Here is a 27890-nt window from a genome sequence, read left to right as displayed (position 1 = left end):
TGGGCATCCTTGTGGTGGGTCATGCTGGGGTGCGAGGACTGCAACAAATATGCCAGGATACCACGTGCTGATATTAGGCCTGGTACCAGGCTACAGTGTGCCTGTGGGTTCATAAACCACAAGCCCACAAGGTTAGTCTGTATTTCTGCATTAAATTCTATACCGTAACAGCCAAATCATGGTTTAGCCCTTGTAACTGGGCTCCATAGACATGGTGTCTGTCCTCCTCTCATGCCCCAAAGTCCTGCTCTGACAATAGAGATGGAGGGGGAATTCAATTCAGTTCACATTTTAAGGTAATCTTACCTCACTCACACTTTCTGAACCAAGACGTGAACCAAAAACACAGTCATCCTTCAAAATGCACCCTACTCTGAATTTTGCAACACAGTTATCCAGCCAAGTAATGTGTTCAAAGACGTCTATGCCAGTGTATAGTGTGTGTATATGATGCATATCTTAGTGAAAATAATACATAACATATAAAAATGCATTCTGTCAGGGAAAATTGTTTGCAAAAACGTGTACAGAGAAATTCACACTAAAATGCTGGTGAGCTTTCGTGAGGACTATTTTAACAAAAATTCGCAAATGGTTGCAAAAATGTGGAGAACTGATTTTAAGGTTGAAAAAAAAATGAGAAACTGAGAGAACAAAAATTGACAGATTCATCCATCCCTACCTGAAGGCACCACTAACAAAGACACAATCCTGCAAGAACTTTTGCAGCCTCTTGGGAATAAGGCTTTGCATTAGCAGAAGTGCTTGGGAATGGCCCAAGGAAGCCTTAGCTTCTAACTTTATACTTATTTTAAATGCATATCCTGCCTTTCTGTCTGACTGGCCTCTCTGTGTGACTCACATAAAATCCGCCAATACAGTTTTAAACCTTTTTCAGCAATTAGAAGCAACATTACAATACATAGAAACTAAGTATCTTAGTAATGCCTGGCAAACATGGAATCCAAATCTTCTGTACTTCTCATTTTAATTATCACTTCAGCTGATTTTGTTTTTTAAAAATCTGCCCGCATAGAGAGCAAGTGCTAATTTGAAGGGGGGAAAAACCCATACCAATCTCAACCAGTTGTGGCCCATGTTATCCCTTAAATGAGTAGTGGCGGCAGCTATTGCATACAAGTACTCTATTAGGTTTGCCTCCACAGACCATTAATTCTTCATTCTGGCCAAACTTTGTCAAGCTTTTAGCAAAGTCTGGATAAACTGGATCATCTTAAACTTGAGATCTTTTTCAATTGTGTAACTGTGCGATAATAATTGCACAAGCCCACCATTTTTGGAACCAGTTCAGGTGTGGAGTCCAACCACAAGGGCCAAACCATGATTTAGCTGCTATACTTATTCATTACAAATATGTTCAAATTATGGGCACTTCCTTAGGGCCAACCTCTCCTTATCCGCATACCTGCTTTAACACAAAAATTGGAACCCAATCACTCTCATTTTAAATATGAATGGGTCAGACATGTGCACAAGGATGCCATTTTCATACACATTTCATTTATTTACAATATTTGTGTACCATTTTTCAATGATAATGGTTCTAGTTTGGCCCCTACTTAAAGGGGGGGGGGGAAATGCAGTTATCAGTCCAGTTGTCCCCTGTTCTTACCACATTGAGGGATTATATTTAATGTTGCCAAGTGCTAACATGATTTTCTTTCCTTTTGGGGAGGGCGTGAAGAAGAAAGAATACTAACTTAAATAAGTCCAACAGTGCTATCAGTGTGCAGTGAAATATATTGGAGTACTAGATTGACAAAAAAGACATACACACTAACCCTGTGGGGCTGCAATATACACACTCACAGATACACTCTGCTAGCAGGCCTCACATCAGCACTTGTCATCCTTGGGTAGTTGTTGCAGTCCCTGCGCCCCAGCATAGCCCATCTGCCCTCCCCATCAAGGACGGTGCTTTAGCTGCTGCAATTTGGATGGTAGGCCACATTTTGTTTCATCCACAATGCACTAGTTATTGCATCAGCCTCATAGCGAAAACAAAATGGTGGTTGGAGGAGGAAGGTTACCTCTCGGGAGCTTTCCACAGTTAAACAGGAAGAAGGCTCTTTGCAGAATTAGCTCCATTACTTCTGACCCCAACCCGCATTCCACCTGTAAACCCTAAAGTGGCCTTACCATATTGGGAGGCATCCCAACTGGAGATTTTGCCAACAGCCCCCTCAAACCTGGAGGCAGCCCTGACTGGTACAAAAATCAGCAGCAGCCCTTTTTGTTTTTGTGGGAGCCAATTTCTGAAGTTGTTGCTATGAATTCCTCTTTTTAAAAAAACCCTTTTGCCTGTTTCAGAAGGAGACAAATGGTAAAATCCTCCTCCCAGCAGAGAAGGAACAGAACAAAAAGAGTTAATGTGCAGCGTTGTCACACAGTTGGCACAGAGGCTATTATTTTTACTTCTAAGAAGAGGAAAACATAAACCAAAAAAACCCCAGCAAAACGGCACACGCCTCAATGCCAGCAGCAAAAGCAGCATCTCAACACAGTTGAAAGCTGGCACATTGTTCAGTGCCACCCCCTGACACGTCATCATCCCCATGGCTGAACTGAGCCTTCAGACTGATGAAGGAAATATTAGGCCGCAGGCTTGCTTTAGTGGAAGAATAGAAGCCCTGTATTTTCAGTCCTGGTGCCAGAGAAAAGGATGAGGTGGAAAACACAGGCACAACCCAGCCTTTAAATGTAACACTTCAAAGGGCTACATGACCATCCTGCTCCCCAGTACCCCAAAAGAACAGGGAGGATAGCGTTGCCTTTCCCCCTCCCCCCACCAGTTATTTCATGTCATTAAATTTAATGTCCTTAGCTTTGCAAATAAGTCTTCCAAAGTTACTACTAGACCAGATTTTTGGGACTAGCCAGTGCATCCCTATGCAAGTGATTTGTGATCAACAAAACTTCCAGAGTGGGAACACGGAAGCATTCTTCAGTGACCATAAGCAACTAAATAGTAGTGCTTGACACACCTCCATTTCCTCACCCCAGGTACACGGCAGAAATGCAGAAAATTTCAAATCCAAATTTGGCTTCACTTGAAAGCAACTTGTTCCTCAGACTCGCCCCCCCACCCAAAGCTGAGCTACAGGACAGCATCCAACCTTTCTCATAACATGTTAAGCTAGCGTATATATTAAATCAGTCTATTTGGGATATCTAGGCAGCAGCTCTCCAGAGTCTCAAATATAGGTGGTCTTTCACATCGCTTGCTACCAGATCTTTGAACTGGTGATGCCAGGAATTAAACCTGAGACTCTTCTGCATGCAAAACTTCTATTGCCCCTGTCAGAGGAGGAGAGTTGTGCAGTTTGGTAGCTTTCCTTTTTAGGACACAATCTTTATGCCCTGAATGGGAGCTGCAGGTCAGGAAATGCTCTCTATGAAGAGGCCCTTTGAAGAGGTTCTGTCTCTCTGTTGGTTCATTCAGAACCATACCGACTTGCAAACAAAAATGATGGTTGTAAGGAACAGTTGAGGAATTTGGGTGTGTTTAGCCTGGAGAAGAGAAGACTGAGAGGTGATGGGATAATAATCTTCAAATATCTGAAGGGATGTCACATGGAAGATGGAGAAAGCTGGGATGGGACCCAAACCAATGAATTTAAAAGATAGATAGGAGATTCTGACTAAACATTAGGAATAACCTCCTGGCGGCAAAAGCTGTTCAACAGTGGAATGGACCTTAGAAGGTTGTGGACTCTCCTTCACTGGAGGTTTCTAAACAAAGGTTGGATGGTCATCTTTCATGGATGCTTGGGCTGTGATTCTTGCATGGCAAGAAGTGGACTGGCATGTGTGCCTTATTTGCTTAATTCCCATGGGCACTTCCATACTGTTTCCATTTTCAAATGGGATTCATCCACATACCAACTCATTTTATCTTGTGAACTGCCCTGAGATCTTATGATGAAAGATGATATATAAGTCAAATGAATAAAATAAAATAAAATAAAATAAAAATGGTGATCGCGCAATTAAAGCTGATTTTGAACTCTTGCACAACAAACTAGCTTTCCGAAAGACTATGGGTAAGGAAAGTGAAGGAGAAAGATAGTGGAAAGTGTGGGATCACAGTTGCTTTGGCACGTGCTATGTACACACTTTGTATCCAATGCTCTCCCACTGCTGGGTTTTGGAAGTGGTGGGAACACAACATTAGCCACAATCCATATCTATCCTTTATATATCCTGGCGTATCTTGGAAATGCTGTGTTTTGATGCATTTCCCCCCAAGCCAATTTCAAACTGAATTGACAAAAATAGACAAGCTAGATGTGTTTTAAGCTGGTAATGTGTGCACAGCCGTCTAGCCTCCCCACAAACAAATCGGAGTGAATCATTAAATAGCCAACACTGTCTAATCTCCCTGGAAACAATCAGGATGAATGCTCAATAAACAGGTCGTCTGGAAGTGCTCCATGTTAAATGGCTCCTTCGTTGTCTGCAAAATTCAAGAGGCAATAATATTTCCCCTAATTCTTCAAATATTCTTGTTTCAGGCCTAGAAAGAGGGGAAAACCCACAATATTGTCTTTTAATTCACTATGCCCTTCTGTTTGCATCCTGTCTTACCAAGGAACATGGTTTGAAAATGGTTTCCCTGCCCCTTAGGAGACAATATATTTCCATGGGCAGTGCTGGGGTGGGTGGGGAGCTCCCCCCCCCCCCACTTGTCCCCTACCCATTGTTGTAGTCCATTGACAATATATACTACTACTTTTCTTTCAGAGATCTGAACATATGGGACACAACTCACCTTCCTTGCCCTCCCTGTTCCAAATTATCTGGTGTTGCCACTGGATGTTTAGAACACATCTCTTCAATAAATAAATAAATTACAAATTAAAACAAAAATTGCATTAAAATAATCCCCTCCCAGACATATTTGTGCTTGCTTTCTGTGCACTCAGAATATACTTTGCATACTCATTATTCAACACACCTCAGTAGAAACAGGAGTAAGAAACACCCTCGCTTTCTCTCCCTACATATTTAAATGTTCTTGTCATTCATTTCCTGAGCTCTCCCTACCCCTAGTTTCACCAGTTCACCACAGCTACAGTTTTCTAAAGGAAACAAAGGTACATGTTCACGAACAGCTACACGAAAATTTATGGATAGAAAGACAACAAGATCTTTATCACAGCAGCTTTAATACGGCAATATTACCATGGCAGTTTTCACAAGAAATGCTTCAGTTGTGAGTTGTTGTCCTTGTTGTTTTTGCATTTCCCACAGAGGAATGCATAACCTATGTTATCTAGGATGCATGTCTGATTTAAAGCTAACTCTCCAATTTGAAAATGGCTCACAAGTGGAACATTCCAGACGTTCTTAGTGTCATTTAGGAAAAACCACTATTATACGTAGGCACAGCTTTTTATCAGTTGTGGCTAAACCTTAGACTACTATCTTAATATAGCTTAATACTTTTGGTTGCAAGAGAAAATAGCACCAAACTAGAGGAGGCCTTTTTCTATTTGGCAGGATGCAGATGAGCCTTACTGGAAGGGAAAGTGTTTGTTAAGTAATTAGGAGCTAGAGGCAGGTGGGGGGTGGTCCCTGATCCAGATTGGGACCATAAAGTGGGGGAGTGGGTCTTTAAGCCTTTGCTCCCCTGCAGTGGCCTTGATCTGGACTGGGGCCCCTCACAGCTTTTAGGGGGGAAAGCTGTTGCCAATGGTCTGGTTGTGACCTGAAAAATCTGGAAGACTCAGTACAGTACTGCCACATATGCATATTTGGAAATACATATGAAAACTCTCATTAGATTCTGTGCATTCCCAGCCACCACCTGACAAAAAATGTTTACAATATAAGGCCAGATTAAAGTTGTAAAACATCTGCTCACTGAGCCCATTTTTGTGAGAATATAGTAACCTGACAGTAATTTTGCAAGGATGTAATTTTGTGAAAGCCTTGATGAAAGGCAGAAGGAAGAAAAATCTCAAAATGCAAATGAAATCTCAAAATGAGAGCCAGCATTGGGCAGTGAATGGAGTGTTAAGCAAAGGGCTTATCCACACTCCTGCTTGATTCATATTTTGATTGTACTGCGACCCAATTTATTTCCCAGGTCCAAAAACTTTTCTTGTTGTTCCGCGATTGTGGCTTGTCAATATGCGACCTTACCTTCTGAATCAGATCTTATCGGATGCACAGAGAATCCAAAGTGAGATTTTGCTTAAATGAACTTCAATTCAGCAGGTACATAGAATCATAGAGTTGGAAAGTTGGAAAGGACCCTGACAATTATCTAGTTCAACCCCCTGAAATGCAGGAATATGAAAGCTGTCCCATGGGGGAACGAACCTGCAACCTTGATGTTATCAGCACCACGCTGTAACCAACTGAGCTATCCAGGCATTTAAGATCAGATTTCCACAAGGCACAGCCAAGAGACAACGAGAAAATCTCTTGGACCCAAGGGAATTAATCTGTACATCGTAGGATCCAAAGAAGGTCAAGCGAAAGTGTAGATGAGGGCTAAGATTGGAAGGACTCATCCTCAAAACCTCACTCAACTTTGAAGCTCACTGGGCAATACCAAATCAGTTATGATCTATCAGATTAGCCCTTGCACAGTTGTTGCAATGATTTTTAAAAGGGTGTGGAGACGGTATATATGATATCCTGAGCTCCTTGGTGAAAATGCAAGATAAAAATGTAGTAAGTCTTCTTATTATGCAAAACCAAATCATAAATGCTTCACAGCCCCCAGGCATTTTAGTGGGGATTGTACATGGAGTCTGATTCTGCCTTCCAAGCTAATTTAAAGGCCTTTCCAGAAATCTTTTTTTAGCACAATGGATGCAGTTGTTGGCTGCCAATCTGTTGTGCACAATCTAGACATTTCTCTTCAAGGTTGCACTTTTGTTGTGAAGATAATGGATGGAATTCAATGTTGCACTCCTCCAATCATTTCTTCTGTGCAAGCACTGCAACTTGCCAAACAAAACAAACCCCTCTCTCCTCCCCCAGTTCATTGTTCTGGGGAATCTCCTGATTCCTCCAGAGCCAATTTTTGGGGGGAGCAAGGACCTAGGAGGAGGAGAGGGGTGAAGGGCACCAGGGTCTACTGATGAGCTCCTAGGTGAATTCTGCCCAATGCATTTTTTGATGGATGCATCATATTTTGTACCCTGGAAAATGTCAGTTTTCTAGGCATTGCATCCTTTGCCATTCTTAGATGTCTGTGAACAAAGCAACATTCCTGCTTTCACCTGCAACGATTTTGTGAAACTTTTAAGGCCATTTTAAAATCCTTTTGAAGGCAGGGCACTCTCTTATATCTCTCCAGTGAAAAATATACAGTGGTACCTCGGGTTAAGAACTTAATTCATTCTGGAGGTCCGTTCTTAACCTGAAACCATTCTTAACCTGAAGTACCACTTTAGCTAGTGGGGCCTCCCGCTGCTGCTGCGCGATTTCTGTTCTCATCCTGAAGCAAAGTTCTTAACCTGAGGTACTATTTCTGGGTTAGCAGAGTCTGTAACCTGAAGCACCTGTAACCCGAGGTACCACTGTAATCCCAAGTCTTTTACGAGGGAAAGAAAACTCATCCCTGACAACATGGACCACCATTCTGAGAATCTTTTCCTTTTACAGCATTTTACATTGAAAGATTATGTGCTTCCTCTCTCCAGCACAGGGACATAAATCTATTCTAATTTTTCCTTGGTGAAACAGGTATACAGCAATCTGGCTATCACACCACATATACATCCCCAGAACATTACATTTGGATAGTCTATTTCACTGAAAGGGGCCTTCTATGCTATTGAAGGAAAGGTAAAATCTAGCCAAGCCAGATCATGCATTCATCAATTGTGATTTGGATAAGACTGAGGAGGGGAAACAGCACAGATTTTAAACTGGAAGGAAATATTTGCATTCAAAATTTCAGGCTGAGCTAAAATAAATTTAATTCATTAGAAAGGAAAGCTGACCTTGGTTTTAAGAGGCTGCATTATTTCTGAGAGATACCGATTCATTTCTCTTGGAGATCCAAAACAGTATTAAAATAGCACACACAAAAAGAAAAAAGAAAAAGCATATTTTCACTATTTAAAGTGGAGGAAAACCGCTCATGCATTTGATGTGTTTGGATCAACTGTAGAACAAATGTGAAGCACCATCAATTATTTGCTTCAGATGTTCTGCAAATACATGTATTTTTGTGCAGGTTTCCCCTGGTTCTTAAGCCTGGACCTGGATTTTTTTTTTTTTTAAATTATGTTTTTTCTTAGCAATTTCTTAGAATTTTTGTAGAATATTAAGCAGCTTAGAAATACATATAAATACACAAAATAAAGCCATTATGAATTCTAATCCACTTTTTGAAGTAATGAATCCCCCCCCCCTCAAAAAAATTTCACACTGGATATGGTATTTTGCTGGGTGGGTCAGAGAGAAAGGGTCTCTGTAGATTACTGCCAGCTGTTTTATGGAACACAGAGCTTTCTCTAGTGAACAACAAGATATGTGTGCGCCTAACTGAATGAAACAATCACAGAATCATAGAAATGAAAGAATGACAAAGTCATCAAATCTGAACCCCAAGCTGGGTCATCCACTCTTCATTCCTCTCACTTAATCCAGACCACAGTGTCTTACAATAGAGAGCTAGAATGAAGAGAGTTCACTCCATCAGCAGTCTGTGTCACCTGGACAGAAAGTCCTTCATGAGCTCAAAAATATAGATCAGATAAATCCTGTTTGTGAAGCAAAACTTAACAACAGGTAACAGTTTACATGGCAGTCTTAGGGTGTCCACAATGTGCCCTACTTTGCAGAGGACATTCATCCATCTGAAGGGCTGTCAGTGGACTGTTCTCTACTTGATGGTCTGTCAGTCCAGTTTAAAGATAAAGAAACCTAAGGAGGGAGAGCAGGTCCCATGGACAGCAAACTGAATAGGCACACCTGGTCAGTCTTCCTTACCATGCGGAGATATATTAAATTCATTCCTTAACACGTTGAGATGGTTATACTTTAATTAAAATTTCTCTTTTAATTAAAATATAACAATAATGTCTAAACATGCATCTATACATATAAATTAGCTTTTGACAGTTTTGTGCGAATCTATGTCCTCTTTAGGGACGCGGGTGGCGCTGTGGGTAAAACCTCAGTGCCTAGGACTTGCCGATCGCATGGTTGGCGGTTCAAATCCCCACGACAGGGTGAGCTCCCGTCTTTCGGTCCCAGCTCCTGCCCACCTAGCAGTTCGAAAGCACCCCTAAGTGCAAGTAGATAAATAGATACCGCTTTATAGCGGGAAGGTAAACGGCGTTTCCGTGTCCTGCACTGGTGCTGACTCGCCAGAGCAGCTTCGTCACGCTGGCCACGTGACCCGGAAGTGTCTCCGGACAGCGCTGGCCCCCGGCCTCTTAAGTGAGATGGGCGCGCAACCCTAGAGTCGGACACGACTGGCCCGTACGGGCAGGGGTACCTTTACCTTTACCTTTATGTCCTCTTTTGTGGCGATGTTTAAAAGGTTACCCTAAGCAGTCTAGATACACAGGTATTTTACCTGAGTAAACATGTAAAAGATAAAGGAGACACATATCCTCAGGGAACTCTGGGGTATAGCAAGCACACATCTGGGAGCTCCAGTTGGTTCTGGCTCTCATTTCATGTCTGCTCTATGTTTCTGGTCCTCAAGTTCACACTAGAATTTACAGATAAAAATCCACAATACTACCCTGAGGACTTTTTGTCAACAGACCCTTTTTTGGAGAGATAATCAGGATTGAACAAGCAGTGTTTTGGAGTGCTTAACTCCCCACCCCACCCAGAGTTTATTTCCCTTCTCCAAAGTCCTCCGTGTGACCCCACACCCCAACAGTGTTCCAAATGTCAGTTTCAAAAGGCCATCAAACACACATCCCAGCTTCTCCAATCCTGATTACTACTCCAAAAACAGCTTTTTCCTGTTTAGAAAGGGAAACTGGGTAAATCTTACACAGGTGTGCAAACAGTATATCATTCAGCCCTCTTGCCACCTTCAGACTACAAATGTTCAGCACATCAAATACCCAGGGCAAACTTGTGGTGTATCTCTGGGCCAGTCTGTAAAGTGTTAACGGACAAGTTATTTTCTTGGGACACAACCACTTGCCAAAGCCTCTTTTCCACAGTAGTCTCAACACACTTTTGTAAGCCTCAAACTTGTCCAGAGGGAGATGTGAAATAGCATCCCTGATAACAAAGAAACATAGGCTCATGCCTGGATCACGTCTCCCCGCCGGCTGGCTTCAAGGACCACCGCAGCATTACTCCTGGTGCCGCTCTCATGGTTCTCAATATCTCCAGCAATGGCCCGGTATGTGAAACAGGTAAATGTGATAAAAGAAAACCCTGCTTTTCTGCTCCCCGCTGCATTCCTGCCTAAAGCTAGAATACAGTCTACAAGCCCCCAACACCCTATTCTATTTGGCTTAATCTACTGATCCAATTGCTTTCTTTTAAAGCCAAAATCCCCCTTATTCCATCCTACCACAACAAATTTCCTCCAAGTACTAAAAAAGGGTCCCTCTCCCACATTACCATGCTTTATTTTCAATTCAAACAGAAACCAAACCTTCAATGTGTTATTATGTTATGAACTGACGGTACAATACTGTTGCACCTATCAGGCATTATTCATAAAAAAAACACCCCATCAAATAATAATGAGTGGTGCCATTGTCATTATCAGCATAGCAGCAAGCAGCACTGATTTCAATCCTAGGAAATCCCCTTTTCCTGCAGAAGAAGCCGGGTGTAGGGGAGGGTGGCTTCCCCCTCCCCCCTTTCTAATGGCATTATTTTAACACAAGCATAAGAGGATTTCATATTTTTTTCCAGGGCTCTATGCAAAACAGCTGTCTAAAAGTGAGAAGCCAAGTCAAAACTTATTTTTCCCCTGTAACAGTGCCAAGATTTAAGAACCGGGGGGGGGGGGTTTGAAGCAGAGAGAGAACTCATGTATTTGGGAAGTCTTTTTGGAATTTGGATTCCAAAGACGAGTTTGTTGAAGCGGTAATTCCACGGCAGTTGTTTTTCCGCAGGAATCACAAAATGGTGGCACTGGCTTTTCAAACGGCTGCTGGTTTTTCATTCAAGATGTCTGATGCCATAAAAAAAAAGCCAAAATAAAAATGCGAGTATTTAAATTTGAAAGCCTCCTCCTCATTCTGTCCACCCAAATATCAAATCCCAAGATTCTGTTCCAATTCAATCATCCTCAATAAGGATAAAAAAGAGGAAATTTCATATAATTCTTGCACTGAATCTGCCTATTTTAAATTTAATCCACCAAGCTCTGTTGCCTCACAGCATCTATTAACTTCAACAGTACCAAAACAGAAGACTAACATAAGCCCCACTCAGGTTGGGAGAGTGCAAATAATTGGAGCCCCTTTTAAAGACACAGTGCATCAAAAATCTCTCTGTCTTTCAGCAACCACACACTAGTTTTAGATGGGAGTCACGAATATTTTTGTGAATTTTCACTATATAGCATATCTATGAGCTTGAGGCAGCATACATGGTATATACAGCCACTGCTCCCCCTTCCCTCGCCACACACACAATTTTCTCTGCATAGTGCCCTGTGAGATAAGCCAAGCTTCTCCCGTGCCTAAATAACACGGATCCGAGGGGTTTTATGCTTGCCCAGCCACTGTCTCCGGAAAAAACGGCTCCTTACTGCTGAATCAGAGCAAACGTCCAATTCTGTAGTAAAGAGCAGGCTTCCCCAGGGGAAAGTGGTATGGAAAGTGGAGGTGTGGAGGAGCCCCGAGTGGGGATATGAATCAGTTTCCCCAATCTTAGATTGCATACACACCATATATGTAAAGCGCGCACACACACAGACACATACACACACAAGAATCCTGAGAACTGTAGATTGTTAAGGGTGCTGGAAACTGTAGCTCTGTGAAGGGTAACCTCCACTTCCCAATAAAGATCTCCCCATTACTGAAAACTCAAAAAAGAATTAAGCAAACAATTCTGGGGGAAATTTTCCCACCTGAACTCCAAATAAATGTTATGAAGGCATTGTGGAAGCATTTCCTTTACAATGTGAAAACTTGTATTGGAAATTATCAGAGTCCAGAAATATTCTACAAAAAACCAAATAGGCACACCTCATTTTTCAGCTCAGGAGCAAGTCCATCCTAATGTAGCAAAGGCCAGATAGGGCTCCCCGCATCCTGTGGGAGTTTATTGTAGAATGAGTAGTGCCCAATTTTTTTTTTTTTTTCATCATCCACGTGGTGTCATCGTCAACAAAATGCCAGCCTATAGCTTTTTCTCATTCAATCCAGATTTACCCATTCCATTTAAAATGTAGTAAGTAAAAATAATCAGTTGTACATCTGCAATCGCTGCTAGTATGGATGATCATGAGAGCATTTTTTAAATGGGTTGTTTGTCAAATGTGTGGTGATGTTTCACTGGGTGACCTAAAATTCTGCACCCCTTCTTCCATTTGCTCCTCATCTGGGCACAACCTAGCTATTGATGTTGGCCCAAACAATATGAGTGTGCCTATTTCTGCCAATTGCCACCTGCAGAAGACATGTTTGAATATCAGCAGCCAGGTTTTGATGAGCTGTTGTCAAGCTGGGAGCAGGGATTCAGTCAGCAGTAACTCCCAAGGTGTCCGTGAAGTTAACTCTTTATTCAAAGAAACAAAACAGCTCAGGCCTAGTGAACACAGTAACCCTTCCCAGTAGGTCTTGCCCCAATGAGGCAGTTGTGAGGATTGTGAGGACCTTCCCATAGCTCCCTATGTCTCTTCCTCCTCCAGGTCCTTCCCAAGCGGCATAAGACTATGTGTCTTGTCTGTCTTTCCTCTGCCCTCTTTATACCTCCTCAGAGGGGAGGGGAGCTGGTCAAAGCAAGAGAGGGAGACTTCCTGGCTTCTTCAGCAGTCTACCTCCCCTCTGCGTCTTGACACCCCCAGCCCACCCCACCCCTCTCTGCTTCTGCCTCCAATTCTGGACTGCTTTCCGTCACAACCTCTTCCTGCTCACTAAACCCTGTTACCTCTTCAGCTTCTGACACCTCCTCCTCCCAGTCTGCTCCCTCTTCTCCCTCTGACTACGCATCATCTTCCAACCACCAATTCCCTAGCTCTGAGTCTTCTTTCCTTGAGGTTTCCCCAGCTGGTGCCTCCTACCGCTCCTCTACATCCAGCCACTCCATGACAGCTGCTCTCGCAAGATCTCCACACAGTACATGTGCAGGTTTACTCCTTGGAGACTGTAACTGCAGTACACATACGGGCTTAAAAAAAATACGCAGGACTTGTGGAAGACCTCTGTACCATGCTTGTGCAAATCTTAAGTCAGGCAAGTATCAGTCCTGAGCAAAACCACAGTATTGTTGTTGGTTTTACCTAATGGTAACGTTGTCCCTACCACCACCACAAAAAAGGTACAAGCCTCCATTCTGTGAAGCACAATTAACTAAGGCTGGTAATGTTTGCTTTTCCGCTCTTCCCCACATTCTGGGATTTATTTATTTATTAATTAAAAAGGTATGCACACAGAGATACAGAAATACCTGTGCACATGCCAAGAAAGATAAAAGGGAAGTTGGGGAGTAGTGATTTAGGGAAGGGATAAAATAAAAATCACCACCCCAGATACATTCCAGAAAGCTATGCCCACTAGTGTGAGCAGCAAGCTATGGAATAGCAATGACTATGGTGGCTGAAAAACACAAGAGTGTGTGCATGCTTGTGTGCCAACTGAGCACACATTAAAAAACGCATCTGGACAATCCATTTGCAAGATAAGGTCTGTTTTTGAATCAAGCCATTCTAGCCCAACCTTGGCTGCAGCCAGACACTGCGCTAAACAATAGTTTAGCAAAGTGTGAACAGCCCTGGTCCTTCTAGCTTGTTGACTCCCCTCTTCCTCTTCCCACATGCCAAAGAGTTCACTTTTTCTTAACTGTGATTTGCCATTTCACCCAGAAGCAACAAATTGTGATTTATCTTAACCTTAACTAGGGTTAATGTCAAATAAACCAATTTCAATACGTGGTTTCTGAAGCTGGCTTGTTTAAACTAGATTAGCCACAGTTCTAGGTTCTATATGCTGGGCAAGCTGTGGTTAGGCAAAAGTTTTTAAATTCCACTTCCTCCAGCTGCAGGGAGGAGATGGGAGCACACAAGCCCAGGAGGATGCTAGGCTCATTCATGTTCTGCAACTCCATAGTTTAGCTTGATGTCTGAATGCAGCTACTATCTAACTATGGCCAGCCTCGGTCAGAGGTCTTGCCTAGCCCTGCCACTTAAGGGCCTCCCCAGATGTCCTTTTTATTGCACATTCATAAAGCTTTGTGCTTATCATGCCATTGGAGCAATAATGTGCAATCCTGCTTTCAATACTATCTCACCTGCAAAATAAAAAAAATTCCTTCCAGTAGCACCTTAGAGACCAACTGAGTTTGTTATTGGTATGAGCTTTTGTGTGCATGCACATGAAAGCTCATACCAATAACAAACTTAGTTGGTCTCTAAGGTGCTACTGGAAGGAATTTTTTTATTTTGTTTCGACTATGGCAGACTGACACGGCTACCTACCTGTAACTCACCTGCAAAATGTTTGGGGCAGTCATACTGCCGTATTTCCAATCAGTGCATATCCCATGACTTCCTGCTTTTCATGCCACCAATGTTCAGGGGAGGGGGGGTTGGTCCCACTTTTGTTGTGCTATAGCCACTCCAGACAGCAATAACGTGGTAGCACGGGGGGGGGGGCAGTCATCACAGAACTAATAAATAGGATAAATCCACCAACAATGCACTTTTACTGTGTCAAGATCATGTTGCAGAATGCACCCCCAATAAAACATAAAGGAGAGTCCCTTAGTGCCTTTTAACTGGATATATCTGGGATGAAACCTGACTGAACTTTTGTGCATGCAAAAGAGGTGTTCATTTATAAGGCAGCTGGAAACTCATAACCCAACTGAAGACTTGTGGAGGGGGAGAAGCTTAAGACTAACCAGATATGATGATGCCATCTTTCATGGGTCTGCCTATATAAAGCAGGGTGTGGTGGGGGGGGGTCATACTTTAATAGCAAAGAAGCATTCAGGGAAGGGAAGGGTTGCTGAACCCTCCCCATTCCTGCATCTCACAATAGATTTGCTCCAGGTATTTTTCTCCACTGCTTAAGTCCAGTATCAGAAGCGAGACAGCAAGGGAGAAAATAGCTACAGCAAAACAGTGAAGGGGTGTAAGGCATGTGAGGGGGCAAGGTTCAATGCCTTTCTTACACTCCCCCTTTTAAAGTTAAAGTAAGGTGCACACCTCAGCTTTATATGTGAATGAATGACACATAAAAAAAGCCTCAGCCACATCTACTTTGAACCTCAATCTTAAATCTTAGCTAATCTGCCATCATGAGCCAAGGTAGATGCTTGTGTCATTATGTCAACGTACTTCATATCACAAATATTCCAACAAGTTCCTCCATCAGAAATACCGTCTCCCTAACCAAGAATAGGTGACAGGCACAGTTAGTAGAAAATAAGGACTATAATGGCAAATGATAATAAACCAGGATTGCTTTCAGTTTAGCACAATAAACATCAATTACAACCCAGCATCTCCAACCAGCTGTGTATCTAGCCCCATGACCTGACCCCAACTCTCCAAGATGAAAACGTCATGCCACAGCTACCCAACAATCCCTAGCAGTTGGCAACACAATTTTTTTGAACTTGAAATTTGTGAATATTGCTGCGCTGCACACCCTTTCTCGTAACTGATTCAGAAATTGTTTTCCCCTATTATCCTGAATATCCTGGGTTAATTCAAAAATACCCTCCTGACACTATGGCATAGCAGGTAAAGTCTGGAATGAGTAAGTGATCTTGAATAATAATAATCCAGTATGTTAATTCTTAAATCACAGAATCTTTCATGAAGTTGGAACACAGTTCCATGGCATGTCCCCAATGCCCACTGATTTCAAAAGGACTTCTGCAAGTCTGACTGTACAGTCTGAGAATAGGTAGCTAACCTGTAGCTCTCCTGATGTTGTTGGATATCAACTCCCATTAGCTGCAGCTGATGATGGGAGTTGTGCTCCCACAAAACCTGCAAGGCCACAAGTTAGGCACCCCTGTTCTAAGATTTCAGGTCTTCCAGGGGATTAAACTGTTGACTACCTTGGTTCCATAAGTCAAAGACAGTCAAATAAATTAGAAAAATAAATGTTAACAATTGCTGTTTTAAGACAAGCAAAACGGTGATAAACTGACTAATCAATTAGCTGCTTTTGCAGGATTTGTATTGTTGCCTTAGTTGTGAAATGTTCGAGACCCCACCCTTCCTCCCTAAGCCCTAAATCCCAGATTTCAGACAGATGTATTCTAGGAGGATATTGGAGGGTGGAGCAACAACACAGCTGCTATCACCCTCCTCCCTCCAAACCATACAACCCACAGACAAAGGCAGCAAAAGCTGCTCTCTTTCCTAAAAGCATTCTCCTCTTCCCCTTGACCCGCCTGCCAGATCACTGAAATGGGGAGGCCATGAGACAGAGCCTGTGCATGGATGTTTGCAAGTTATCCTGTCCTGACCCTGGATGGAACTGGTGAAGCAGAGAGGAAGCAGGAAGGAAGAGACATAGTCACTCCCTGACCCCATATCCCCTCTCCCCCACCCACCCCCATCGCCAAAGGGCCAAATTCCACCCTGTGGGGATGGAATTATGTCCCTAAATGGGAGGCCCCATCATGTCTTGGTACAGTGGCTCTACTGAGATCAGCTCACACATAGCCAGTCTTCCTCCTCCCTTGGAAAATGAAGCAAACAAGAACTATAATAAGGCTTTTGTGGCATTCTGTTGACATGATTGGATCCAGTGAAAGGACCTTTCAAATCAGATACCTGCGCAGAGAAACAAAGTGAAAAATCACTGGGCATCAGGCTTTGAGAGTTTTCACACCAGATTTTTTTTTTAGATTTGACCCTGTCCAGTGCAGAAAATCCCAAATAACTTCCAATTCCTAGCACAGGTGTGGGGAAGATTTGACCCTCCTGATGCTGCTGAACTGCAAACTCCCTTCAGCCCCAGCCAGTATGGCCAATGGCCAGTGATGGTGAGAACCCAGAGGACCAAGGCTATCCTAGAACAGTGCAGTATAAATTTGGAAGAGACAAGCTACTCCTCCCATGTGCCAAAGGTTTAAATGATTCCATGGCCACCATGTGCTCTGCTTTTCAACAAAGCTGGTACTGGTCTAGATGCCTCTCCATATAATGGTTACTTATGAAATTAAGTTTATGCAGGAATATAAACCACATGTGAGTAAGGTATCTGTGTGCGCCTTACTTTACAGAGAATAATATTCTTTTTGAAGGGTTGTCAGAGGACAGCCCTCTTGGGGTACCGTCTAACCCAATGATTCAATATTTAAAGGTGCATCTGGTTCCAAGTCCTATTTAAAGATAGAGAACCCCAAGAAGGGAGAGGAGGGGCCTTGAGCTGGCCCGTCAACAGTCAGCACCTAGACAACAGATTGAGAGGGCAAACAGGTCACCCACTAAGGTGAAATGCCTTGAATTTCTATTTAAATTATAGTAATTATTTCTAAATGCGCATCTGTGCATATAAATTAGCATGTGCAAATTTTATACAAACCTGGATCCTCTTTTGTCCTCTTTTTTGGTGAAGAATTACCACGTCAGCAGCAAATTGTAATATGAGCCAAGTTAAGACACTCAGCACACATTAAATTGAGGGTTTTTTGTGAGTGAAAGAGGCTACCTCCCTGCACCCCCACCCCCATGGTCCAGTTTGCTGAAACCTTTGGAGGTTTGGAATACATAAAGGAGGTGCAAGATGATCAGGTAACACTGTGTGTGGCAAAAGAAAAGCCCACTCTACAGGTGGAACTACAGTTCCTTTGATGTAGAAAGTGTGGGAAAAGAGTGTGATATGTTTAACTCCAGGGAAACACTCAATTCACATATGCCATTTGTAGCACTTTAGCTGATGACTTTTATATTTTGAAATACTGGTTTTGTATGGTCACTTGTTAGCCACCCTGAATTCATTGGAAATTCCTAAGAAATGAGATATTCATTTTTAAGGACTAACAATAACACAATTGGCATGAATATGAGAAAAAGACAGAAATGAAATTTTAAAGACGCTTGCATTCAGCTTTTAAATCAATTGATAGTTATGCAGGAACAGAGATTTACCATCATATTTCAACTCCCTCCCCTCAACCACTCTGCAAAGAGGTTCACACTTTAATTCCTGGAGAGAAAAGCAATCTTCAGAGCAAGGTGGAAAATGACATTAAGTCCACATTTACACCATGCATTTAAAGCACCATAAAACCACTATAAACAGTCAGGGCTCCCTGAAAGGAGTTCTGGGCTGCAGTTAGTTAAGGATGCTTAAGTGTGCTAGAAAACCCCTATTCCCCTCACAGAGCTACAATTCTCAGAGTGGTTTAATAATCAATTAATCACAGGGAACTCTGGGAAATGCAGCTCTGAGAAGGAAATAGGGGTCTCGTAACAGCTCTCAGCACCCACAAGAAACTGAAGCTCCTAGAATTCTTTGGGGGGAGCCACGACCATTTAAACTGGCATCATATAGGAGGTAAATGTGGCCTAAGAACCAGGAAAGTTCCTGATCTGCAATACCCTGCCCCTGTTTATCACGGGCGGCATCTTGTGCCTGATGCCAGCCACGGCTAACAGGGTGGAAGTTCACAAGCCTCAACCTGATGTCATGCATGATTCCTGGAAGGAGGCATACAAGGCAGCTGCAGTATCTCCAGGCACTGGCACTGGGGAGAGGAGGCCTTTTATTGCATATCTTGTTCCATGCGCTGGACTCTTTTAAAATGCCCTTCTCATATAGGACTCCATTATTAAAAGCAGAACATAGCATTTCATCCTAATTTAAAGGACAGACGGAATGCTCAGTGCATCATGTAGCCTTTATTCCCCCAAATTCATTACATGTGGAGTAAATAATGCATTATTGCCTTGGCTCAAAATATGCCAGACTATCTTGCAAAGTCTGAAATGCTGGGGTAGCCCCCTTTGAACAGAGAAGACTGTGGGCAGGCTGCCTATCTTAAGAAGCTGGTTACTGTGGGCAAACAACAGACAACTGCTGCAGTGTTGTGGCTGAGAAAGAGCTGCATCTGAGAGGCTGCTGGTCCAAATGTAATCTCACCTGAAGGCTTAGCCTATCTCAGCCTCAGTCCTCTGTAAAGGGGGTATGTGAAGCGCTGCAAACAGTGTTTATGTACAGTAAGAAGTTCTATTACTATCTGGTGTGTGAAAGTCATTACCCACCTCCTTTTGAAATATGGGTAAAGGGGTGAGGGATCCAAGGATGCCCAGAACTCTTCCGAAAGCATTTCAAGAGGACATGCCTAACCAATATAGCTCCTCAGTGCTGTGATATACCTCCTACCGTATATCAAATGGAATGGCTAAGGCTCACAGGCTGGCAAAAGTTGAAAAATGTGCTTAGTGTGTCCTTTCTAGAATCTCAGTCAAGCAAGCAGACACATGCAAATCCTTCCTATATGATGACACATTGTTCTATTGCATATGTGACCCACCTTGGCTCCATGACAGGTGGGACTTAAATGAATAATAAATTCATCAATAATGCAACCCAAGGGAGAAAAGCAAAAGAGGAAAGGATAGGCAGCCTTTATGCTGTGCACTCTTCATACGGCGCCAATACTGGACAGTGGAAAGAGGTCACTTCAACTTTTGCAACCCCAAACCACTCCATAACCTGAAAGTGTTTGATATCAAAGAGAAGTCCGGGGAGAAATCTGGCCATATTGATGGACAGCCCTTGATCAGACGACAAGAACAGAGAATAAACGAAAGTTCCAAATGGCAGGAGCAAGGGGATACATGGTAGAAGTTGCAAACAGGGAGGGTTGCCAGACTTTGGATCTAGTAAAAGCACCTTCCTGTTTGCAAAGCATGCTTCTACTAATGGAGGCTGAGTTAGCTGTTGCATAGTCAGTGTCATTTACTAGACAGCTAATAACAAATGCTCCTAATATGGCAATATAGAAGAGGCCGTTAGCAAGTAAATAATCACAAGCCATAGCTCTTTGCCTACCTTCACCAAAGGAAATAATAATATAACCAAACAAAAAAACCTCACACAAATATACACCCCTAAGAAGAAATAGTTCTTCTTTTTAAGTATTCTGAATCTAGGGATCTATTTGTGTAGCGTTTAAGGCTGTGTACAGAGCAAGCATGATGTAGTGGTTAGAGTGTCAGACTAGGCCCTGGGAGACCAGGGTTCGAATCCCCACTCAGCAATGAAGCTCACTGGGTGACTTTGGGCCAATCACTGCCTCTCAGCCTAACCTCCCTCACAGGGTTGTTGTGGAGATTTGAGCTCCTTAAATGCAATGCAATGCAACACAGTACAATAAAATAAAATAAACAATACAGAAGTTTTCTATTCAGCTTTGCAGAGCTGTCATTTACTGCCATGCATATGTTTGTATGAGTCCATCCCAGTGGATAGTATTTGATCAAACGGGTTTTGCAGGTTTTCAAGGGCTTCAACCTGTACCCCAGGAAAGCTTCAAGCTCCCAGAAGTCAGACTGACAAAGTTGCAAGAGAATCATAGAATTGTAAAATTAGAAGGGATCCCAAGGGTTATCTAGCCCAAGCCCCTGCAACGCAGGAATCTCAGCTAAGGTACTGTGACAGGTGGCCATCCAACCTCTGCTGAAAAAAATCTCCAAGGAAGGAGAATCCACCACCTTCCAAGAAAGTCTGCTCCATTGTCAAACAGCTTTTCCTGATGTTTAGTTGGAATCTCCTTTTGTGTAACTTGAAGTCATTGGTTCAGGTCCTACCCTCCGGAGCAGGAGAACAAGCTTGCTCCATCTTCCATGGAACAGCCTTGTAGATATTTGAAGATGGCTATCATGACTCCTCTCGGTCTCCTTGTCTCCAGACTAAACATACCCAATTCCCTCAACTGTTCTCATAAGGCTGTTTCCAGACCCTTGATCATCTTGGTCACCCTCTTCTGCACAGGTTCCAGAGAGGGAGACCGTTCCGCTGTTTAACAGCTCTTACTGAACCTATGGATGAGTGAACCTACTGCTGTGATTGTTATAGGCACCTATAAGATCATCCCTGTGGCGACTCATACCTTTGGAACAGTTTTAAAGGGTTTTTTTTAATTAAAAAAATTATTTTAGCAAGTGAAATAAAACATGCTCAATTGTATCTTCCATTTAGCTCTTTAAGAAGTGCATAGTTTCCCACAGAAGTAAAATTACCTTAATCAAAAATGGATTGCAATCAGCTATAGTAAAATGCATTATTTCACTGACTTGTGCAGTTCGTATCAAGAATCAGAAAATTGATTGAACAGGATTCCACAAACCCCTTTACGGGAATGATATCCCCTTGCCCTCTCCATTCTGTTTGCACATTTATCAGGCTTCCAATGCAGGATCAGGACTAGTGCACAAGTAATATTAAGGGGGTGCTCAACTTGATGTGGCACAGAAGATGTGCAATCAGGATCTCCCGTGGCTTCTTTAAAATGTAACAGCAGCCGTGGGAGGGTCCTGAGTTGGATTGGGACCACTTTCCCCTTTTGGTTCTCCCAATTAAAATACCTCCTCCCTGTCCCCACTGCTTTTTGTTCTGTGGGGTGAAACAGAGAGAAATGAAGAGATTTGCATAGAGGTTTTTCTCCAACCCCCGCAAAAGCTAGAAGCTTGCATCATTTTTACAGCTGAAATGAGACATGTTAAAGACTTGTGATGAAGTTATGACAGTTGGCATTTCTGTCAGGCTGTTATCTACACATTATTTTTCTAAAATTTCTCACTACATTTCTTAATAGGACTAAAGCTTTTGCTTAGATTGGGAGCCTATTAAGGCAGAAATTGTCATTTTTGATGTTTATAGCAATAGCTACATAGATAATACTGCCACCTTTTTAGGGTTGAACTTCACGCCATCTTAGCAAACACTTGTTCCCAAATCCACATTTGGCAAGATAATGCAAGTGTGGATTGCTCACAGATGAGTATTTGGGGCGGGGGGGGGGGGGAGTATGGTTTACCAATCCAGTATCCATTGAACATGCCCCAAGCCCACTCCCCAACTGGGATTTACTTCTGGATACTTCCGGTTTTGCAGCCTGGCTGCTGAAAAATCACTATTTAAAAAATAAAATTTAAAAACAGGTGGCAGCTGGGGAGAATCAAGGATAGACTCACAACAATTGTCTCTCCATTGGGGTATCCTTTTAATATAGAAAGGGGGATATTAAACTTTTAGATTACTAAATAAAATTATGAGGAAGCCATTGGACTAGGAATACTGTTTTCCTCATAACATGGTAGTCCTGCTCATAAAACCAGCAAAAATCTAGATTTGTGGCCTAAAGCATTCATTGCTGTCCTCTCCTAAGAGTGATGGCAGAAGGACAAAAGCCAGGATAAACAAAGCAGTATAGTGGAGGAAGTCTCGTTCAGGATTTATTTCATCTGGGCTTTAATTTCTAGGCACCAGTGCAGGATTAGCTTTGAAACTCAGGTAAGCTTTAAAACTGCAGAGTGTTTCTCCACTAGCCCAAGCAGTTGGGTTTTGGCAGGCGCTTCTCACCCAGCAAGAACCTATGGATGAATTCTACTTCCTGTCTAACCACCACACCTCCACTTTGCCTTCATTACTTTTACTCCTGGATCTGAAATTGAACAGAGGCAAAGCTGTAACCGTGTGACCTAGCATGCAGAATCATGGCCTGCAAAAATAAGTTTCGGCAGCTAGTCATCATGGCAGTCCCTTCACGAGGTTTGGGCACCCTGCTCCACGGGGTAGCCTGTGGTGCAGGGGGCAAAGGCATCTTCCAGGACGCAGCATTTTCAGGGGGCTGGCTGTACTGTTATGGGGAAGAAGGGGCAGGGGTATGAGACTCTGCCAGCACCGTTGCACACGCTTAACTACCACTCTGACCCATTGTTTTTCACATCCAAGTACATAAATTAAAAGGAGGCCTTATAAATGAACTTATGTTTCTTGCATAGGGTACTATTGTTAATAAAATTTAAAAATGGGATTAACCTTTTGTGACAGATCATTGCCATCACCACCACCAGGACACTGCTGATTATTTGTTATCTATTACAGTATAAGAACAGCAACAAAAATCACTCGTATGAAGAGCTCTTCTGATATCTTTTTCTATCTTGTAAGTGTGAATTTGGTTCTTCACTCTCATATGAGACTCTGTTGTTTGCCCTGTCCTTCTTCCTTACTATCTTCTACAGCGAGAGAAAATATATTGCCAAATTCCTGAATGTTCAAAATATGACCCTGCAGCATTTCAGATGAAAAGGAATCCTACACAGATAACCCTAACCCGAAAAATAGCCTTGGGGCTGGATCACTTTCCTGAAGGTTTCACCGTGGCAACAGCCTGTACCACCCCACCATGTGCATGTGCGTCCACATGCTCAAGAACAGAAGCGTAAAATGAACACAATGGACAGTTCAGAGATCAAGTTACATTTTTTAACTGCCCAGTTGGTTGGTTTGCCAGCAACAAGGGAAAACTGCCTTAGTCACTATAATATAAATGCCAGAGATGATCCAGCTGGCTCATCTCACAAAGTTTGCCTAGCAGTTGCATGCTCAATTCAGTATTTAAGTGGTGATAAGTCTTTGGGACATTATGTCTCAGGTCTATATTAATAATGTAAATAATCTGGATAACTTTTAAAAACATTTTGTTTCTTTAACTTGTTTTAGCATGATTGAGTTTGCGGTCTTGTGGGTATCATTATGGGCTGAAAGACAGGTTAAAAATCTAGTAAGTGGAGGAATAAACAGACAGAAAGGTGCATACTTTCTTTGACACATACGGACCTGTGTTTGTAAGTGGAATATGTGCTAGATAGTGGTATGAACATGAGGTGGGATTTTGCATGCCCATGCTCAGATTCTGCATGTTTGTGCATGTGATAAGATTATGTGGCAGGCAGAAGGAAGGAAGGGGAATATCTCTGTGATAAGAATGTGCTGTATGTAAAATTGTCTAGGAAGGTCAGCGGGGGGGGGGGTGCTCTTTACTTTAAAAATAGGAGAAAGGGAAAGGAAGAGAATTTGTAGGAAAAGGAATAGGGGAACACTGTTTGCTACTTGCCCAGCCTGGACGTGCCCTGAGCTGTGCAGAATAGATGATAAAAGTGTGCCAGAAATGCCATCCGCAGGCGCTGTGGTGAACCTCCTGACATTGTCCAGAGGCTGCTGTACACATACTGGGTGGGCACATTCTAAAAAAGGAGAAAAGACTCCTGACAATATTATTATACTGAAATTAAAGAAACACAAACTGTGCTGGGATACAGGAGGTGGCAAAGATAAGACTACTGAATTTAACATAGCCGAGATTTGCAGTTATTCTATATAGGGAAGGAAATGTGCAACTGGCAAAGAACTGGCAAAGAAGAAAACAAGCCTGATATTGGGCCTCTTACAACTTAGACGAAAATAAAAGAAAAAAGAAGTGAAAAATAAGGGAGTAACAATAGGAGAAGGAAGGAGAAACGTTTTTGGCTAAATTCATTTTCCTTAGAACTTGGTGCAGCAAAAGGTACAACGCACCATCACCCGGCTGCCAGCCCATTCGGATTTCAAAGTCTGCAGCAAATAGAGTGTACCTGGGGCAGAGGCTAAAAATTAACCAGTATTTTTTTAAGCTGGAAAGAAAACAAAATAAAAAGGGAGCCGAAATAAATATATAAGAAAACAAAATTAAATAAGAACATGTGTGCACAAACGTGCAGGCAGCGAGGGGGGGGGAGTGTTGAAGAAGAAGAAAAAGAGGCCACAGAAACAAAAGAAAAAGGGTTCTAAAATTCTCTTCCATAATCCCTTTCCCCTGAGAACCTTGTTCCTATGTGGGACAGCAGATGTGGAAAATTCAGTTTTATTGCTCTAATGCTGCTGTACAAAGCATAAAAATGTCCAGGAGTGTCTGTTTGTATGTTTGTAGTTTGCAAGCCGTGGGCACGTCGATATGCTAAATCAAGCCAACAAAAGAAATTGGGGTGGGGGGAGGGGAATCAAGCAAAGGAAACAAAAGCCTCACCTCAAGATAAGCACATTTCTTATTTCCAAATTCTAATAAAATTGAAGTCCTGTTCTCTCAAATAATCTGTCATTTACATAAATATTCTTATTCTGTACCACCCAGCCTGTGGGAAAAGGGGTTTTCTTCACCCTGGGAAAGTTACAGACATCGCAGGTAGGAGAGAAACAGGAAGTCAAGAAAGGCCACAGTAACTTTTTTCGAACTACTAAGTACAGTGGGGTCATCCCAGTGCATTTCCGAAGTTAGCAATTTGTTAATTATGGATGAAAGGAAACACAGACATAGGAAAACACACACTTTGGGAGGGAAGCAACCATTTTAAAAATTAAAACACAAAATATAAAAACAGTGAGTGGTGTCGTTTGCATGACCTACCAGGAGTGTGAACAAAATACGCCAAGTAAAGATCCAGTTCTTTAATTGTGACTCCAATGTGGTGTGGCTGGACGCAAAGGCCCGGGTTTGAGCACTGCGGCGACTTGTATAGCCGCTCCCCGTCAGTACTTTCAAGAGGGATCCCTTTGAACAAGATGACCATAACTAGGTCCAGCCTCCAAACCTTGTCAGCCTGCCTCAGGCAGTCAATCCTGCGGATTTTGCCCTTCTGATCTGGGTTGGAGAGGACACAACACGGTGCTTTCTTGCCCGTGATGGTCAAGACAAAGTCCTCGCGAAATTCCGGGCGGATGTCCTTGCGTAGCTTGGCCAGCAGCCGGGATGCCCATTTCTGCTTGATCTCAGGCTTTTCACCAAGTAATTCGTCCTTCACAGCGCGCTCCTCATCCTTCGACATCCGCTTCTCATGCTTCTTAAAGTACTTTCGTTTCCGAGCTTGCAGGTTGAACCATGTGTAAGAAAACGCACGGACATGAGGAAGAAGAGCTTCAATGAAGGGGTGGAATTCATCCTGGGGAGAAAGGGCGAGAATAAAGGGTGCAAAACAAAAGAAGGGGGGAAAACGTTAGAATAAGAAAATAGGAAAGGGAGAAGAATCACCCTTAAAGCTGAAATTTGTATGTTAAATTATATATATATGCATACACAAACCGACAAAAATTAAGGGAAAAAATATGCAAGCCCAGAATACGATCCAACCCAGCAACAAGATAAAACACAACAGTAGAACAGGGATGCCAAGCAGGTATGTTGGGAGTGTGGAGGATTAACACTGTTTCCAGAATACCACCAGAAGATAAATTTGGAGATTAAAAAAAAATCAACATAAGTTAATTGAATTAAAATTTGACTACCTTTAAAAATAAAAGTAATAAAGTTTGTTTGGAAATGTTGCAATTAAAGACAAAATTGGCTATGATCTCCCTTGCATGATACAATGCTCAGGATAATTTATATATACTCAATCAATTATTTTAGGAGGCTTTCTGACTTTATTTTTTAAGTAAAGATTTCCCTAAAGCTAAAAACATCCAAGAGAGAGGGGGAAAGTCAAAAATGGAAATAATTACCATTGCTCTGGCTCATCCCGGCGAAGCTAAGCCCCCGATTCAGAAATTCTGGGCTCAGAATTGCAGAGTGTGGAAGGGGGGTGCTATTGGGGCTGTGAGGTGGAAGAGGGAGGAGGGGAGAACAAGGAGGAAAGTAAAAAATATAAAAAGGAAGTGCACAGAAGAGTGCAGGATATTTCTTAAATTGGGTGGAAAACAATTGTTGGCTGCATTCTCCACTGCAAACTGTTAGCCAATTTTTTTTTTAAAAAAGTCTTATTTAATAAAAACAGTGGGATAGCAAAAAAGGAGGATTAAAAATTGAAGAAAGCAGGTTAGGAATGGAAACATCAGCGAAGGACAAAAATAAATCAACATCACCACACACATACACACACAAAATATGTTTTCTTTAAAAAAAAAAAAAGCCAAATGTCTCTTAAGGATAAGGATAATAATAATAATAATAATAATAATTGGAAGGATGAAGGGAAAAAATAAAAACAGGCAGAATAACAGCAAGTGATCAGGAGGGGGAGTTGAGAGGGGGGAAAGAATCTCTCTCAGCGTTGGCAAAAATGCAAAGATGCAACTTAGATGTGGCTCCCTCCGCCTGAGAACAGGGGCGATCGCAGGTCTAGGGGAAAAGGGACAGACTCCGCTCTGGAATCAGCTGTGATCGGCTGCTGGCAAAACCCAACTGCTGGGGTATGAGGGATTTTGTTGTTGTTGTTGTTTCCCCCCTTTTTTCCTTTCCCTTTTTCCTCTTAAACTCTCTTGCTCGCTTGCTTTCTCCTTTCATGCTCAGTCCCCAACCATTTGCCTGTGCCAATGCCAGCAGAAAAAAAAGAGAGAGAGAGAGAGGAGAAGGGATCCACCTATTTGGCAAGGAGACACATCGTGGAGCAGCCAATGGCTGCATCAAAGAGAAAGGGAGGTGGAGGGGGGGGAGAGGTTGGCGGAGAAGGAATCAGGGAGGGGGTGGCAGAGAGAGAGAGAGAGACTGTGCAGTTAAGAGATGGAAAACAATTTGCCAAATCGACAAGTTCATATCTAATGAATAAGCAAAGTCCAGCCGCAATGAAATTTTTATTGGCCAGCAGATTTTGGCAAGGAGGTGACTAGCAAAATATTTTAAATAAATAAATATCATAGCATCCACCCACCTCTTCTCCCCCCCCCCAACCTCCAAAAAAAGACAGTCCCACAAGGCCTCAGAAAAAGCAGCTGTTCCATCTTTCTCTCTCAATC

General features: G+C 42.5%; 1 protein-coding gene across 7 annotated transcripts in view; it reads right to left on the bottom strand.

Annotated features, from left to right (window-relative positions):
* NFIX (nuclear factor I X) overlaps window positions 1–27890 on the bottom strand; it is a 253331-nt gene that overhangs the window by 109274 nt on the left and 116167 nt on the right. For 6 of the 7 annotated variants that reach the window (XM_080988218.1, XM_080988220.1, XM_080988217.1 and 3 more), the window contains exon 3: window positions 25570–26101. In XM_080988218.1, coding sequence (XP_080844344.1) covers window positions 25570–26101 — 532 coding nt within the window. Of the gene's footprint in view, window positions 1–25569; window positions 26102–26660; window positions 27483–27890 lie in introns of those variants that run through there. The other variant, XM_080988219.1, reaches the window with a different exon arrangement.

This window comes from Podarcis pityusensis, assembly GCF_964106645.2.
Source record: "Podarcis pityusensis genome assembly, chromosome: 17".
Classification (NCBI taxonomy): Eukaryota; Metazoa; Chordata; class Lepidosauria; order Squamata; family Lacertidae; genus Podarcis; species Podarcis pityusensis.
Note: the sequence above shows the minus strand (reverse complement) of the source record. Positions and strands in the feature narration are given on the sequence as shown.